An 18,381-nucleotide genomic window follows, 5' to 3' on the forward strand; every position below is an offset into this window, starting at 1 on the left:
ACTCACATATACAAAGGCGATTTCTTAATAGTCATTAAAAGTGTATTTGAAAGTATATTCATGGACTGATTTTGAGCCATTAAACAGATTATTTTGGAAGCACGTGGGAAGGCAAACACCACAACTGATGACCACCTACCCTATGAAAGAACTACTGAATTTCTCAGGAGCCACAGCTTCTCTTACGTCTTGTAGGTTTGTTCTGTAAAGTCAAATTCTTGATCTAAATTTCATCTTGTAGGTTCCAACACTTTTAAAAGCACTGCTCTAAGGGTGATGTTGTAGGGATACCTATAGATAGAAGAAGAGAAAAGGCCAATATAGACCAGCATGTAGACAGAGACTGAGGCAAGGAAAGAAAAAGCAATGGAATTTGTAAAAGACTGTGGGGTGTGGGGGCCCTCAGAGTGAGAAGATGACTGCTGCTGAGGCATTCCTAGGCTCCAAAGCTGGAAGCTTTACAGGGGCATAATACAGCCACTAGCATTCAGCCTGTATGGCTCTTTGGAAAGAAGTCTCAGCCATAGATGAGCGCTCACCCTGAGATGAGGGGCTCACCGCGATTCCTATATTCTTAATGGGTAGAATAAGCCCTGAAACTATATAATTCTAATGGAATATGTTAAATCAAAAACACCACCTCACTTTTCTGTAACGTAATGTACTCACATTCTTTCCTCCCCCAACCTCCCTCCTTCCAATACCTTAAAGCCACCTCTATAGGGAGATCAGAGAGAAAGGCAGAAGCTATCTTCTGCCACTGATACTGTGATATACCTACTCTCCTAGTCAACAGTTATCTTCCCTAGTTCTAATCTAAGCCTGCCCTTACTGTATATAAAGGAAGTTCGCAGTAAGGAACAGCAATAATATGAACTGACAAAAGAGCTAGCTTTTTCTAGTCCACAAGAAGAGTCACATGTCTTCTTTGCTTTCTTCAAACCTCCCACTATATTCATGGATTTTTACATTTTAATTCTAATGAAAATGATAATTTTCATTAAAACAAGGATAGAATTATGATATTCCTGATGTTGGAATTTTGGATGCTGCCAGGATTATAGGCTGTTTGCATACAGAAGAAATTTCGCATAGAGAAAGCTCTTTATACATAGTCAGAAATATCTCAATTGTAAGTTTTCCAGAAATGTTTTAATAAGATTCAGAATGACCTATTATGTACTTTCCCTCATTTAACCAGAATTCTTCCTCAATCTCTAGTGCATCCCAGTTATTCAGGAGGGCCTTATCTATCCTTTGTATTTAATGTGTTTATTGATATAATCTAAATGACTTATTATATTGACCTACCAGAACAAATAATAAAGCGTGGAACATTCTTCTTTGAATGTAATACACATCACAGGACTTTCAGTCAGAGCCTGTCACTTTATAAACACTTGGGAACCTCATGAGAGAGGTAAACGTTATTCAACGTAATGACTACAGTACAGATTTCAAGCGCAGTTCACCCCCCTTACTTAAGACTGATCAAAATCACCAGAGAATTGCTATTGGAGAGAAAGCCTGATTCCAAGAGAGCTTTGTGTCATAACTCATCCTGTGTTGAATAACATAATACTCATTCTGAAGAGAAACCCCATCGGCGTAATGAACGTGGCAATGCCTCCAGGAGAAATACAAGCTTTATAGAGCATCAGAGAATTCATAATAGAAAAAAACCCCCAAAATCCTATGAATGTAATAAACATGGAAAAATCTTCAGAATACAGTCATTGCTTCCTCAACATGAAAGAACTCACAATGGAGGGAAGCCCTGTAAATGTGTAAGAGCTTTCTAAAAGAAAAAAACCCTTCACAATCAGAAGAGAAATCATACTGGGGCAACCTATGCATATAAGAAATGTGGGAAAACTTTAACAAGAGCTGAGTTTCAACTAAATACCAGAAAATTCATACTTGAAATTAATGAGTGTTTCCCTTATGGTAAACTTTTGCCCTTACTGAACACTGAAGAATTCATACTAGGGAAGAATATGGTTCTGAATTGTGGGCAGAGGGGAAAAAAATTCTGCTTCCATAGAGTGAGTGTTACTTTATAAAAGTTACATTCTTGGACTGGGTAACAGACTTTTGCAAAAATAACTCCAAACATGATAAACAATGGAAGACGATATGCCTGTAGGCTGTACAGGATAAAGTCTTGGAATGGTCACTCATCAAACGCAAATACTGAACAAGTATTATTCAAGCACTATAGATACATCAGTGAAAAGAGCAGACAAGTTTCTGCCCTTGTGGAAGTTACGTTCTAGTGAGACCCCCAATCTCTAAGAACTTGACTTATGACCACCCCCAACAATTATCACCTCCTTAAGACTTCTGCAGTTTTGGTCAAAGTCCTATTTATTACTGATTGACAGCTACACTTAACTGAAGCTCTTACTCTGAAGTCACCCCCCAAAATTATTCTACTTCCAGGAATTTCTCAAAAGACCTAGAAGGTATTTTATTTTATTTATTTATTTAAATAAAATTTATTTATTTATTTATTTTCGGCTGTGTTCGGTCTTTGTTGCTGCGCGCGGGCTTTCTCTAGTTGCGGTGAGCGGGGGCTACTCCTTGTTGCAGTGTGCAGGCTTCTCACTGCGGTGGCTTCTCTTGTTGTGGAGAACCAGCTCCCAGCACGTGGGCTTCAGTAGCTGTGCCTCGCGGCTTCAGTAGTCGCGGCATGCAGGCTCTAGAGTGCAGTTGAAGCACACGGGCTCAGTAGTTGAAGTGCACGGGCTTAGTTGCTCTGTGGCATGTGGGATCTTCCCAGGCCAGGGCTTGAACCCGTGTCCCCTGCATTGGCAGGTGAATTCTTTAACCACTGTGCCACCGGGAAGTCCCTAGAAGGTATTTTAAAGGTCAAGTAGTCCAAAATCCCTTATTTCACACATTTAATTTTTTTTTTTTTTAAGAAAGGCTGAAGATATGAAATAGGTTGTATTACTGGCACAATCTATAGATGGCAAAGTTGAAACAAAAATGCATCTCTTCTGGCTCATTGCTTTTATGTTTTGCCACTAAAAATTATCTTTTGGGATTCAAAGGGCTTTAAAATTAATTTTAAAGGAAGTGAAATTAAGTAATTAAGAATTTTCTGAGCACCCATTCAGAGAGCTGTGAATGTTGGACACTGATTAAAAAAGAAAAAGAGGCAGCAAAGTACATGGAAATTTACCCCCAAAACTGGTTTAAATTAAAGAACAACAAGAACAAAAAGACAGTAAGCAACTCTGGAAGTGAGAGTTGTAAGGACATATTAACAGAGGGTGAGTGCAGATGATGGAACTACTAGCTTTTCTCCTTCCTCGTAATCAGTATAACTTCAGTGCCAGCAACCATATTATTGTGTTTCCTTCCAGTCCCTATCACTAAGAAATGGCTACTTATTAGGAGGAGGGGAGAAGAATGAAAAGACTGGTTTTGTGTGAGAGGGATCACACTATCCACAGAAGCTTCCAAATTTGGCCATGCTGCTTAGGCCAAAGGGCAAGTGAAGATTCTTAGGATTTCTGTAGCACTAGCTATGGGAATATCAGGGCAAAGTGTTCAGATGAAGGGGGATCCACCAGTATATACAGATAACAGATTGAGCTGAGACCTGTCTCAGGCCCAGCAACCATGTACAGGCACTAAGGAATGTTCATACTTCTAGAGCCAATGAGCAGCAGCCCTGAAAAAACACTGTGCTCTTTTAATAAATAACCTTCAGAGTTCATAGGGAAGGGGAAGGGGAGAAAAGTTATTTAGGAAGTAAAATCGACCGGAGATACTGGAGAAGAGAGGAAAGAGGATGCAGGGAGAAGGGAAAAGAATGACTCGAAGGTTTCTGACTGGTATTAAAAATGGATAAATGGTACAAATCACTCAGACAGGGGACCTTAAAAACTAAAAACAGAGCAAACATGTAATTATATTCCTACTAAGTAGTTTTTAAAATTACTGGACTTTTCCTTTACCATTAAATTCTTTTCATTGGTGAACATGTTTTTCTATTCTTCTCTACCATAAAACAAAAAACTAAGAAACAAAGTGTCGAAATCTGTTCTTTTGTTTTCCTTCACTCTGAGGTAATTTCAAGTGTGATACAAGGTTGGAGAAAAACCAGACTTAGCATTATGTTTGCTTCAGATCTGCTTATTCAAGATGTGATTTCGTTGTCCAGTATTTTACTGACGACTAAGACCAGTCCCTATATAATAAAAAATAATTTTTAACATCTCAAAGATAAGGCCAATAGTTTTTAGAGGGAAATAAAAGGCTTGGAATTTTTCTTTTTTCCCTGAGCAATTCTGAGGTAGACAGTGTAACAGACAGGCAGATAAGCAGCTTTATTCTGAGAAAACCACTGTGCTTCTTATAGCTGCCCCTTTCTTTCTACAAGTCAAGAATAAGTTTAGGGACAAAAGTTTAAACAAATTCTGCTTGATATGAAAGACTTGGGAATACAGAATGCCACAAACTGGTAAGAATGACAGGGACCTACTTAGGGAACAGAATTAATAGGAGTTATATATTTTAATAAGTTTCAAATAACTCAGAAATTGCCTCTATTGTAGAAAACTGAGTGAGACCTGTGTGGTTCAATCACCAATTTGCAAGAAAAATCACTAAACCACATAGTTGGATTCAGAATCTATAATCTTCAAAGCTCAAATTTAGAACACATTTTATTTCAGAAAATGTGAATAAATCATCACCTGAAATAAAGTTACATGTGGATATTCACACATAATAATGAGTTTTGATTGAAACAGTTTTAGTGTAACTTAACTAAAGATCTTTTTAATAGTCTCATAATATATATATATATAGTTTTTTAAGTTTTACATAAATTATATATAAAGTAGAATGAACATTGGTATAATGGGCAGAAACATGAAGATAAATTTACTGGGTTCAGTGATAACACTATCTTTTCATATCTGAGGTTAAATTTGGATTTAACAAAAATAATTCATTCTTTAGTAAAGTTAATATTCTAACTACATAATAAGGTAGACACCATTTTATGCTAATAAATGAGACTAATACATTAGATTGGCCACCATCGTGGCTTAAAAAATCTTCTGTCGAAGTTATCAATAGCAAGAGTTTCACATAATAAACAATATCTGTACAAACAACATGGAAAACAATTTGGCAGTATTTAATAAATTTAAGGATGTTAATGTGCTACAACTCAGTAATTAATGCCCTAGAGTATAAACATGGATGCTAGTCAATGATGTTAGACATAAGAAGCTAAAGAAGAAAAAAAACAGGATACCACTTACATAAAAAAATCTGAAACCTGCAAAAGCACATATTGCTAAGGGATACATATACTTACAGAAAATCTGTATCTAAATGCACAGGAATGATACAGATCAATACTGGATAGTGGTTCCTTTGGTGGGAGGAGGGAAGAGAGGTGAATACGGGAGGACGCAGAGTGGCTTCAACAGTACTGCTTAGGCTGAAGGTTGAGATGAGAGGTTCATCTCATTACATCTGCCTTGTTGTATGTCTTAAATATCTCAGGATAAATTAGAAAACATTTTTCTGCCAGATGACAAAGTCCTGTTTATGCTGCCAGATTTAATGTAATCTTGATGATTATATGAGATGGATACATCAGAATATTTTGGTGCTACAGCATTTCTTCCAAGGGTTCCTATTTCAATTTTTTAAGACATTCTCTCATTGAACAAACATTTACTAAACACTGTTCATTTTCTCATTCTAAATACTGAGCTCCCACTACATGCCAGACAGATAAAATAGTGAAAGCAAAAGTATCCGACCTAAGTGTCCTCATGTAGCTTAAAACCTAGCAGAAATGGCAAGCAATAAACAAATAAGCACATGATTAACACCACTTTGTACCTGATCACGCCTTCCTTCTTAAAAATGTCTTTCACTTGGTTCATCGAATTTCACACTAACCTAGGTTTCCTCCTAAATCACCGGCTGCGGCTTCTCAGTTTCTTTTGTTAGCTCCTCCTCAACACTAAATAGGTCCCTTCTTTTCTGCATCTGTATTCACTCTCTTGGTAATCTCACCTATGCTTTAAATATCCCTACACTGACAACTCCCAAACTTACACTTCCAGTCTGAACTGAAAATATATGCTAGTATATGTTACGTAACTTAACATTCATCTGTGGCTGTCCAACAGGCAGGTAAAACTAAACATGTCCAAAGCTGAACTCAGGGTCTTCCTTCAAAACCCGCTCCTCTGGCCCTTCTCCACAGGCTACACTGCGCAGTCTATTCTATATAAATGGCAGCCCCAGGAGCTATGAACACAATACTAATAATTTTCCATCTCAGAGACTATCAACTAGATGTGTCCGGTGTCAGGCCAAAAACCTTGTCATCATCCTTGACTCCTCTTGCACATACAGTGCCTGACAACTTCTCACCACCTCTTCCCTCACACCCTGATGCAAGCCACCTTCATCTCTCACCTGGTCTCCTCGATTCAGTCCTTGGTACCAGCCCCTCCCCACCCCCAGGCTTGCTTCCCCACATACCCTGGTCAGTAGTCAGGAAGAGCTACTTAAAACCCAAGTCAGAAAATGTCACTTGTTTGCTCAAAACCCTCCCCTACCTTCCGATCTTTTTCAGAGGAATGGTTTTCAAGGCACCATGCCATGCCATCCAGCCCTCTCTACGTTTCTCACTTTCTACTAGACCCTCGCGCTCGCTCACTGCAGCTCACTGGCTTTTGCCCTGGGCTTCACACCTCACACTAGTAATCTTTTCCCTTATGTGAGCATAATAAATGGCTTACAATGGGTAGATGCATAATAAATGTTAGTCTCCTTTAAAAAAAAAAGCCTTCCTTGATTTCTTTCTTGTCTCTAAAATACAACACACAGTCATATTATAAAGTCATAAAATAAAAGTATAATGAAAAGTATCCAGGGCCATTGCAGACTTGTATATACTACAACAAACACACTATATTTTGTTCCCGAAAGAACTAAGAACGAAACTTACGGTAGTAAGTATCAGTACTGTTTTCTCTGCCCGGAACACTCTTCCCCTAAACACCAGTACGGCTTGCTCTCTCACCTCGTTCAGGTCTTTCTCAGACGGCACCTTTTCAGTGAAGCCTTTCTGACCATCCTATCTAAAATCACAGCTCCCACTGCCCTTACGCCGCCCTGTCCTCTTCTGGCTGTTCCATGTTTTTCATGACACAGTGCTAGTTCACCTCACTCAAATGTAAGATGCATGAGGGCAGGAATTGTAGTCTCTTCAGTGCTATAAGCCAGTGCCTGGCACAGAATAGACACTCAGTAAATACTTGTTGAACCACAACACATACATGTAAAACTGCAACTGACAAGGCCAGTGAAGAACTAGGAAATGCTGGGAGAGCCTGTAGGAAGAGAAGAAAGGCTCACCTGAGAAAGTCAAACTTGATCTGAGAACTGAAGGATGAGTAGCAGTTAACTAGGATGTACACAGGCTCAGTGGTGAGAAGGGCTAAAAGGCCACTGTAGCTAGACCAGAAAAAGGTGGAAAAGGTATAAGATAAGGCTGCAGTGGGTAAGAAGAGGCAAAACTCTGAAGAGATTTGTAGATGATATTAGGATAGTTTGTCTTTACCCTCAGAGTGACAGGAAGCCACTGAAGCATTATAAGCAGAGGAATCCGATAAGCAGATTTACATGTTGAAAGATTACCTTGGTTATTGGGTAGAGAAAGTTTAGAAGGGTCTGGGTGGATGTGGACAGATCAGGTAAGAGGGCACTGCAGTAATTCAGCTGAGTTACAGTGGTGTCTTGGATTGGGATGTTGAGAGTAGAGAGAGAATGGATAAATAAGATACTTAGGTTAAAAAAAAAATCAGTGGGGTTGGTGTTAAATGAGATCAGGAAGTGGGGTCGAGGGAATTTTTAAGGTTCACTTCTATGAAGTTTACAAAGCACTGTTAGATGTCCCAGGGAAATAAAAATTTCCCATTGACTTGAAGTTTATGTCCTTAAGTAATAGTCACTGTCTAGATCTTCAATGTCAAACCCCTCTCCACAAATGACTATCAAGCACAAGCACTTGCAATGTGACAACTCCACATAAAGATGTGCTGTAATTATACAATATACACTGAATTTCAAAGTCTTAGTACAGAAAAAAGAGAGTACAACATCTCAATAATTTTTATACTGATTACAAGTTGAAATGATAATTATTTTGGATGCAGTAGGTTAAATACAATTATTAAAATTAATTTTATTTGTTTCTTTTTAATTTGTAATGTGGCTACTAGAAAATGTAAAGTTATAGAAATGGTTCACATTATATTTCTACTGGATGGTACTAATGTTGTATGAAACAGAAATACAGTAATTGCAGTTTATTCAAAAGGAAAAAAATAGGGGCTTCCCTAGTGGCGCAGTGGTTGAGAGTCCGCCTGCCGATGCAGGGGACACGCGTTCGTGCCCCGGTCCGGGAAGATCCCACATGCCGCGGAGTGGCTGGGCCCGTGAGCCATGGCCGCTGAGCCTGCGCGTCCGGAGCCTGTGCTCCGTAACAGGAGAGGCCACAACGGTGAGAGGCCCGCGTACCGCAAAAAAAAAGGAAAAAAATATGTCTAAGGAGAAGATGGCTGAACTTCAGGGCAAAAAAATGTAATTTTTATAAAGAATTTAGTTTGCTTTGTTTTGTTCGGGGATGTGAGGAACTGAATATTTCAGTTACTATCATTTAAATACAAAAGCCATTTTCTGTTTGTGCCTTATTTATAGACTAGATTGTTTCTCTTCCTCTGTTGCTAAACTAATGGTTCTATTGAGGGTGTCCTCCATGGTAAGGGAGGAAAGTTAGAAAAACACAGAGTTGTGGAAATGACAAAGACTCAGAGATCATTCAGGCCCATCCTTTCATTTTGTTAAGTGACAGACTTGAGATACTCAGACATTAAGTAACTTACCTGAAAAACACAGGACTAATACTGTCTATACTACTGAAGATACAGATGTTTTCTGTAACATCTACGTTATAGTTGACTTGAAAATACTGCAACAAATACACTATATTTTGTTCCCAGAAGAACTAAAAAAATATCTTATGGTACTGAATATGTCGGTATTATCAATGACTTAGTTTTGAGATACAGAATCATATTAATATTCTTACCTGATAAGAGTGGGAAAAGCATCAGTTTTTAGAGTCTGAAAGCCAGTTCCAACACTTAGCTGTGTATCGGGGACAAATGTCATTCTGTTTTCTCATCAGTAAAATAGATACTTCAGTAAAATGATGAAGCCAAATCAACCAAAATGATTCAAACAGTACTATCTATGACTCAACAGTGTATAGCTATGAATGCCACATGAGTTTTTGAGGCTGAGTAATATACAGAGAAGTTACATCAAAAGCTTTAAACATTTAAAAATTAATATACAGTGTAATTTGTCACTTCAGAAACTTCTTAATTGGGGATACTATAATTCACCATCTTGTATATTTTAAAGGAAAGTTCTTAAAACTACTCACATCTGGCTGAATGGCTTTAAATACTGGAACATCCATTAGCGTTATCTGACCCTGATATAAAAAGTAAAAAAATTACAATTTCTTGGCATTCCATAATGTGACATATATTTGCAATTAAAATTATATTCTGTACTAAAACATATTGAGTACTCAAATCTTTACCAGAAAGAAATCCCAGTTTTATAAGGGCTTAAGAAAATGAAAATTTAGCCCTTATATCATTAAATATAATTATTTCTAATTATCTCATGCCTATTCATATTGTTTTGTGAGATAAATAAGGTAAAGCTACAAAATAAACAAAACTAATTTTAAACATTTGAACATGGTCATACATTAAATCCAAATTAAAAAAAAAACCTTGGATCTACTGGTTCATAGAGCAGTGTTGTTGTTGTGACTATTAAATCATATCTACTCAAACAGTAATATAAAATATGACATTAATGAAAAGGTATTCTTCCCAATTTATAAGAAGTAACTGACTCTACACTAGTGGCAACTCATATTGAAGGACTTCACAGGGACCTATCTCAACTGTGGCTATAGATGTAAAACAAAATCTAGCAATATACCAAGGAATAATGTGCTATGGCCAAACACAGTTTACTCCTGGAATGCAGAGTGATGCAATATCAGGAAATCAATATATTCTGCTAACAAGTTAAAGGAAAAAGCACAAATAAATGAACACTTACATCAGTTAAGAATTAAAAGTTTTTCTAGGTATCCTTCATGATACTGCAATAATGCCTTCAACTTTAATTTTTTAATTTACGAAAAAGTAAAAATTCTTCTTACATATGTCAATAAAGTACAGTTAGCTTGGGGAGGTGGTATTGGTAGGGACAAAAACAATTACCATGAAGGTAAATACTTATTATTACTTACCAAGTTGATAGTGTAACTTACGAAGCTGCTCTAAAAATATCAATGGATTTTCTTACCTTCTCCTGTTCATTCCTCTGCTTGTTCCATTGTTGTGCTACTCTCCCCATTGATTCCCACATCCAGTTTTTTTAAAAAAATCTCCTCTGTTGGGCCTACAAACTCTAACTGAATAGCACCAATATGTAAATTATGTGCAAAAACTGGAGAACAAGAGGTGGGAGGCTTACCGCATATTCTTCTGGTGTAACCTTAAGGACATCAAATACCACAGCATCAAAGCTTTTCTTCAATTCAGAACCTTTGTCACTCAATGACTCAGAACTGCTACTTTTCTGTTAAATTGAAAAAAAAAACGCAGCCATTTAAAAACTGTCTTTCAGTTAAGTGTCATGGAAACTAGACCGGCCTTAAAACTGAGGAAGCTAAAAGTGAGTTAAATGCTGTAGAAAAGTTGGGCAGAACACACTGCTTCCTTGGAAGAGCACTAGGAAAAGGGTCGGGCAACTTGAAATCTAACCTCAACTTTAGGTTTTTAGGTTCTCGAGTAAGTTTTCCTGTCTGTTTCCTCACCCTGACATCCTATCATTTCCAAAAGAAATAAAAGATATTATCAATAACAAGTTCAATGATTTTCAAATGGGGTAAAAGAAGTTAGGGGAGAAGGATACACCCATCTACAATTTTTAAAACTAATTTTTATTAAGAAAAAGACAAATTATTTTCCTAACATAAACCACAGGAAAACATTCAGAACTCCATTAACTAAATAACCCAGTCTAGTTTGTTAAGTGAATGTCTGTCTGTGATAGTACAATTGATACTCTTCTTCTTATTATAGTACAGATTTAAGCATTTTCTGCTTTAATTTTGAATTTGCTGTTGCTATATGCAGAACAAAAGGCGGCTTTTGGCCCTGAAAATCTTATTTCTGTTAAATTTCCACTTCATCTGTACTACAAAATAAAAGTGTTATTTTGCAATCAGTTTTGGCTGAAACCAGAGTATCATCCCTGTAAGAACATTTAGATCACTCTCTGTTAAACGGTGGTAGGATATCAGGCTACAGTCAGTGGCAGAAAAAACTAACCAAAGTTTCGTTTACAGAGGTATAATATTATGTATGTCAACCTATCAGTTATTATACATCAATTTTGAGCACCTGTCATTATGCTTCATTTTTACTTCCCTTGCAGTAGCAACTAAATATCAAAATCATTACAAAGGAAGGGATCTGTCATTAATTTTGGAAAATTCTCAACCATTATTACTTCAAATATTTCTTCTGCTCCTTTCTCTTTCTCCTCCTTCTGGCAGTCCTATTACATACATGCTACACCTTTTGTCATTGCCCCACAGTTCCTGAATACTGAGTTCCATTTTCCTCATTCTATTTTTTCTTTGCACTTCAGCTTGGGACGATACTATTAACATGTCTTCAGGTTCACTGATTCTTTCCTTAGCTGTCTACTGGTCACCAGTCTACTGGTGAGCCAATCAAAGTCACTCGCCATTTCTGGAACAACGTTTTCGATTTCTAGCATTTCCTTTTGATTCTTAGAATTTCAATATCCCTGCTTCTACTATCCATCTATTCTTGCATGTTGTCAATTTTTTCCATTAGAGCTATTAGCATTATTAATCATGGTTATTTTAATTCCCAGTCCGTTAATTCCAAAATCTTTGCCATATCTGAGTCTGGCTATGCTGCTTGCTCTGCCTCTTCAGCCTATGTTTTTTTGTTACTTTTAGCATGCCTTAAAATTTGCTGAAAGCCAGACATGATTTAGTGGGTAACAGAAACTGAGGCAAATAGGCCTTTAGTGTAAGGGTTTACGTTTATTTGTATAGGAGTTATGCTGCTTACTATTTGTTGTGGTTAGAGGTGCCTTCACTTTCCTCTAGTGACCCTGTTTTGGTCTCTGGGTTTTTCTAGAAACTCCTCCTTAGATAAGAGTCTGTGCCTTGCAGTTCTTTCAGCTGTGATCCTTTACTATTATACAGGAGCCCTGTTGATGTGGTGGTAAGGTGTGGGAAGAGGAGAAGCGTTCCATTGCCCTACAATCAGGTACTTTAGTGAGCCTGTGCCCTTGGGCTGTGACCTTAGGTGCTTCTCAGTACCCCGGACTCCCCTTAGAAAGTAAGACAGGAAGGCTAGAGGGCCCAGAGTTGGGTATTTCTCTTTCCCCAAGTAGGTTAGGCTCTGGTAAAGCAGTCTCCCCTGAGGTCAGGTGGGGAATACAATGTGCTGGGCATATTTTAGGATGATTACTTCCCCCTAGTATATTTCAAAATGGTTACTTTCCCCTCCCTCTGCTGGAAACAGGAGGGATTTTTCTCTGAACCTCACTGTGAGAACTTGGTGGGGCTCCTGGAGGTAAAACTCACAAAAGTGGGGAGGGAGACCTAAAACTGAGCCCCCAGGAGTTCTTAACTCTCAAGCTAGTCCACACACTGCCTCCAGCAGTTTGTCAATTACAGTAAGCTTTCCTACCCTTTCCTGGCTCCAGGGAATTCTGCTCTTGGTAAACAGTGATTCTCTGTATTTGCCTCTTTCTCCAGTTTTCAGGGCATCACTGTCAATTTACTCTGTGACATCAGTTCTCTGATAGAGCTAAGAAGAGTTATTGGTTTTCAGTTTGTTCAGCTTTTATCAAGCTGTGAGGACAGGAGTAATGAATTCCAAGCTCTTTACGTGTCTGAGCAGAAGTCCAAAGTCTCATAAATGGATTTCATATATAGTATCTTATTCCATGTGCTTAACCTCTGTAACTAAGACTAGCTGACAGTATGTTGACAATGTTACTTTATATTCCAAGACAAATATAGAAATTTATTCATGTTAAGCATTCAAATAGACATCAGTTAAGCAGTATATACTAATCCAATAACTACCAAATAATAAATATATTGTCAAGTAAATACATTCATTTTAAACATAATTTGGTAATTTTCTCCAAGTTTCTAACTCATTCAAGACAAGTGAGCAAATCATAATGGCAATCTTATTGCTTATCAAAGTCAGTAATCATTTTCCTCTTTTCCTTCTTACAAGCCATTAGTAGAGGCTTTAAAAATTATGAGTGATGTGCTTCTATCTGCTTTCCCACTACCAATAAATAAGCTGGTAACGACAAGAAGCTAAGCAGTACTGAGACATAATGTGCATAGTAGTAATTCTTTATTCACAACAAGACTAAAAAACTACTGACACTTCTAAATGTCTGAAAAAAGTTTGCCACCACTCTACTGACCAGAAGCTTAAACAAAGGTTAAGTCTAGAAGGCAGAGATAGGAGAAGCCAATCACCCATCAAATACCTTAAGTACTTGTGAGGTTTTCACATTTGTGAAGTTTGCATTTTGATATGTTAACACATCTTTATTTTAAGAGAAGGTAGAAAAACATATATTTTTAATTTTATCTTCTTGCCACAGCAGGAGGACAATTTAAAAGGCAGACCCCCCCCCCCCCCGCCCCTTACTTCTCATGTACTAAATTATATTACTCTGAGGTCTGATGTAATTCATCCACTTTCAGACAGGCCAACACAATTTTTTATATGAGTGAAATGATCTATTTTATTTAACAAACAATTGTGTACTGTTTCCTGTAATATTAGCTCATATGTTTCAGGATACATAGTCATAAATATACTATACATATACACACATACATTTAACATAGTCAAGAAATATGGTCATAAAAATAACATGTAAATATACATATATTACAGACATATTTACAAACATATATAATCCCTGTCTCAAGGAGGAAGAAAAGCTATGTATAAATTTATGGAAAAATTATTAAAAATGTTTTTTTTTAAGTGATAGTTTCAAAAATCAGAAAGCTCCTATCTGTTCAGGGAATCAGGAGAAAACGTCCCTAATTTTTTGAAATAGAAAAGGGTTTATACAAACATCAACAAGATGTAGTATTCTTTCATTAGAATGTAAATTTCACATAAAGAATTAGTAGCAGTTAAATCCATTAGAAAGAAAATTTAGGCTCATTTTGATGGAAGTCTTAAATGCAGGGCTGAATGTGTATTTAGTTAATATTTAGTTAGTAGGTAATGAGGAACCATGGACAGTTTGGGAATAAAATAAAGTATAACAGCTATTTTAAGAATATTAAAATTGAATTACAGTCAAATGTACCAAAAATAGCAGGGAATAGAAGTGCAAGATCAAAATAAAAGGCCACTATAGCATTCTAGACAAGAAATAATAAATGACCAAACTAAGATGGTACTAGTAGAAATAAGGAGTAAAGGACTAGATCTCAGAGATAAGGTGTGGTGGACAGGCTCTAAGCCGGCTGCCAGGCCTCTCTATCTCTTGGTGGTCACCCCGCTGTGTAATCCTCTCCACTTGAGTGTGGGCAGGATGAGATGTCACTAGATGATTACATTACAGAGGATTCTAACTTCTGTTTTGTTAGCGGACTCTCCCTGCTGTGATGTGAAAATGGCTGTGGTGGGCAAGGGGAAGCAGGTTAATGCCAAATCTACAGATCTGAACTCTGATGCTAAGGAAACGGTGATGCTACTAACAAAAGTCAGAGAAAGAGGGTGGCCTATTTTCTTTACAGGTAGTGCAGCAGAATAGAAACAAAGTAACCTGATTTTGTTCATATTGTAAGTAAAAAGTCCATCCATCAGAAATGCTTAATAAAATTCATAAGGGAAGCCAGAGCTAGAATTAAAAATACAGAAATCATACTCCAATAAAGATGTTAAAAAATACAGAAATCATCTAATAAGAAAAATAATTGAAACTACTGACTTAGAATAGAATATTTTCAATGACAGCAAGGCCTAAGTAATTGGCTTGGGCAAAATGAAGTTATCAAGGAACTCTGAGGTCAAGGCGTTAAAGTGTCATAAACATTTATTCTCATCCTCTATGGTAAGAGTAAAATTAAGGAGAAATATAGAAGCTAAATACAAAAGTTATTAAGGAAAGCAGGCCAAGTACCCTAGATTTACAGACAAAGCAAAAAAAAGGGGGGGGGGTAGGTGAGCACCTAGTTCAGTCTTTATCTCCATCTTTAACACTCTGAGCTACATCACCGGAGTAGCTGTCAACATTCCAGCCTAATAGGTCTTTGATCTCCTTCAACAGGCTTGGAATCAAGGGATCTGACAGTGTCAATATTATGTCATTCTTTGCCCTATTTGTACTGTTGCCCTCAAGGTTCATAAAATGTAAAAACACTTTGAAAAGAAATTCTATGCATTCTTTAAAACTAAACCCAAGAAAGGGTTTTAAGTAATCATGATTTGTCAAGTATATGAAGTAGGTAGGGATGAACTCCTAAAACGTACAATGAACACATGGATGGTACAATGAAAATAGTTTTTTGAAAACTGAAAAATCCGTAACGCTTTTTCTCAAGCTCTGATTTACATCTGTGACCAATCATAATGCTTAAAAAATCAGAATGCCAGGTAAGAAATTTTACAACTAAACTTTTTAAATGTCTTACCTCAGAAGCAGTAGCAGCAATATTAACACTGCTTGCCTGCCCGTTCATTAGGTCCATGCTTCCCACAACATCAGTCCCTGACGCTAGTTAACAGCAACAGAAGACTGATTGCTTCACGTCCAAGGCCACAAATACATTATTATTCCTGTAAAAAATAAATAGAAAACTTTAACTGTGTGTCTTATTGGAAGTTTAAGAAAAGAAACCCATGCCTGTCACCATGCCAAGAAATAAAATACTTCAAATTTACTAAACTTTATTTTTCACTTCAGTTAAATCACTAAATCTGGTTTGAGGACAATCCTATTATGCTATTTTCAAATGATCAGAAACACCAAATGGCCAGTGGTCAACACATGTTGCTATTATATTCTTTATCAGCAAAGCAAAGGTATAATTTTTCATTTATTGTGAGAAAAATTCAAAATCTTTTTAGTCTTAAGAAAGTGAAAAGTGTAAAAAACATGTGGCAAAGTAATATATGGTCTAATGAAATAAATTTTAGAGATCTGAATGACATCCCTAACTCAACCATACTGAATAAGTTTAGCAGTGTTGATAATGTAGTTTACAAAGATATCATGAATAATTAAAAATAAATTATTATGGAGCATGTTATAAAAATACCACAGTACATGATATATTTATTTGTATAGGGCTTTAAAGTTTACTGAGTATCTTTACTCCATTATCTCACTGATCTTCACAACTACCAATAAGACTAAGGAAGATATGATACTCATATAACACAAACATAGCCTCTGAGGACACAGGCTGGTAAATGACGGGTCAAGAATAAAATTCAAGTCATCTAAAATTCTAGTCAAATATTCTTTCCACACCACCATAGTTTTTCCACTTTACTGGAAGTCAGAATGTTTACTTGAGAGTCTAATCCCTTTCCACAAAAAACTTGCTGTATATCACTGTGTTGGTAACTTCACCTATCTAGGAGGGAATTTCTTCCTCTCTGTAAAATGACACAAATAAACAGAGTAAGGTCCCTTTCCAACTTTAAATTTCAATGATATCTTTCATAAGAGAAATGGTTAATTGTCTATAAATTAGGTATTTAAAACTATATCTACTTTTTTATTGAAGTGTAATTGACTTACATTATTATATTAGTTTGAGGTGTATAACATAGGGATTTGATATTTTTACACATTACAAAATGACTACCACAATAATCTAGTTACCATCTGTCACCATACAGAGTTATTAACAATACTACTGACTATATTCCTTATGCTGTGCATTACAAAATTGTACCCACTTTAAAAACTTAGTTTGAAATATCAATAATAATTCTCTTGAAATGCTAAGTTTCCTCTCTCTGGAGAAGCAATATAGGACAGTGATTTAGAAGCACAAACTCTAGAAAAAAACTGCTTAAGTTTGAACCCAGGAAACTGTTTGCCTTTTCTGTGTTCAATTTCCTTACCTATAGAACAGAGATAGCAATAAGTACCCACTTCATAGAGTTGTGGTGAGGAGAAATTAATATATTCAAAGCACCTAAAACAGTGCTGACACATGGTAAGAGTGCTATTATAATGACACACACTTTGTCTACTATCTAATGAATCCACACAAGGCTTAAATTCAAGGGAGTCTTCTAATTAAAGAAGACAAAAACCTTAGAAGTATACCTCTCACAAAACACATGTTGGTGGGCATCAGCAAAATCCTGACTGCAGAAATAATGAATGAGAATGCCTAAAATATGTTTCCTAGATGTAGCAAAACATGTTGCTGGTTTTCAAATGCTTAAAAAGTATTACTAATGATAGCAGCCTTCAGTCACATCTTCAATTTATCTTCATTTCTTCAGATATACCCTGAGTACCTGCTAAGAGCAAAACATCGTGCTAGAATTTTTAAAATGAGAAATACATTAGAAATAATGATTTTTTAAAAAAAATTTAGAAAACCAATATGAAAATGAATAGAGCATAGAAATACTCTAATTTCCTTCAATCTACAGTATTTATTTTATAAACTTCATTTATTCTTATTAAGAATCTTACTAAGAATCATTTATATTTATAGTACTATACAAAATGAACTTGATAATCCAAATTCTCTCTGAAGGCAACACTCAATTTGCAATGAAATGTCTTCAAATAATTTCATTTCATTCCACATGCTATGCCTGATTAATTTAGATATGAATTCATAAATCAACAGTGCCCCCTAGTGTTAAGAAAAATTAATCAAATCGTTAAAAAAAATGTATCCTTAGTCTAAAACTTATATATCAGATATATAAATTTTATGGTTAATATCTACTGAAAAAGAGGTAATACACCAGGAAAAAACATTAATACATTTGTAAACTATTAACAGTAAAGAACAGTTTTCTCTGCCTGCTTTTAATCAAAATGTCATTTAAATATCCTATGAAAATTGTCATATTAAAACCCATTACATGAAAAAAAAGTATAGCAAAGCATACCTCAACAAAAATCTTATTCATAATTACTTACAAATGTACT

The 18,381-nt window shown here is 36.2% G+C and overlaps 1 protein-coding gene across 7 annotated transcripts in view; it reads right to left on the bottom strand.

Moving 5' to 3' along the window:
* The window catches only part of RALGPS2 (Ral GEF with PH domain and SH3 binding motif 2), a 314,686-nt gene that overhangs the window by 107,169 nt on the left and 189,136 nt on the right, over nt 1-18,381 (bottom strand). For all 7 annotated transcript variants that reach the window (XR_007472994.1, XM_033428158.2, XM_049700970.1 and 4 more), the window contains 3 exons: nt 15,884-16,028; nt 10,621-10,725; nt 9,503-9,553 (listed from right to left, as the gene is read on the bottom strand). Coding sequence is in view for 6 of the 7 variants with exons in the window: in XM_033428158.2 (XP_033284049.1) it covers nt 9,503-9,553; nt 10,621-10,725; nt 15,884-15,940 (213 nt within the window). In the remaining variant the exon portion in view is untranslated. The remainder of the gene's footprint in view (nt 1-9,502; nt 9,554-10,620; nt 10,726-15,883; nt 16,029-18,381) is intronic.

This window comes from Orcinus orca, chromosome 1 (genome assembly GCF_937001465.1).
Source record: "Orcinus orca chromosome 1, mOrcOrc1.1, whole genome shotgun sequence".
NCBI classification, from domain to species: Eukaryota; Metazoa; Chordata; class Mammalia; order Artiodactyla; family Delphinidae; genus Orcinus; species Orcinus orca.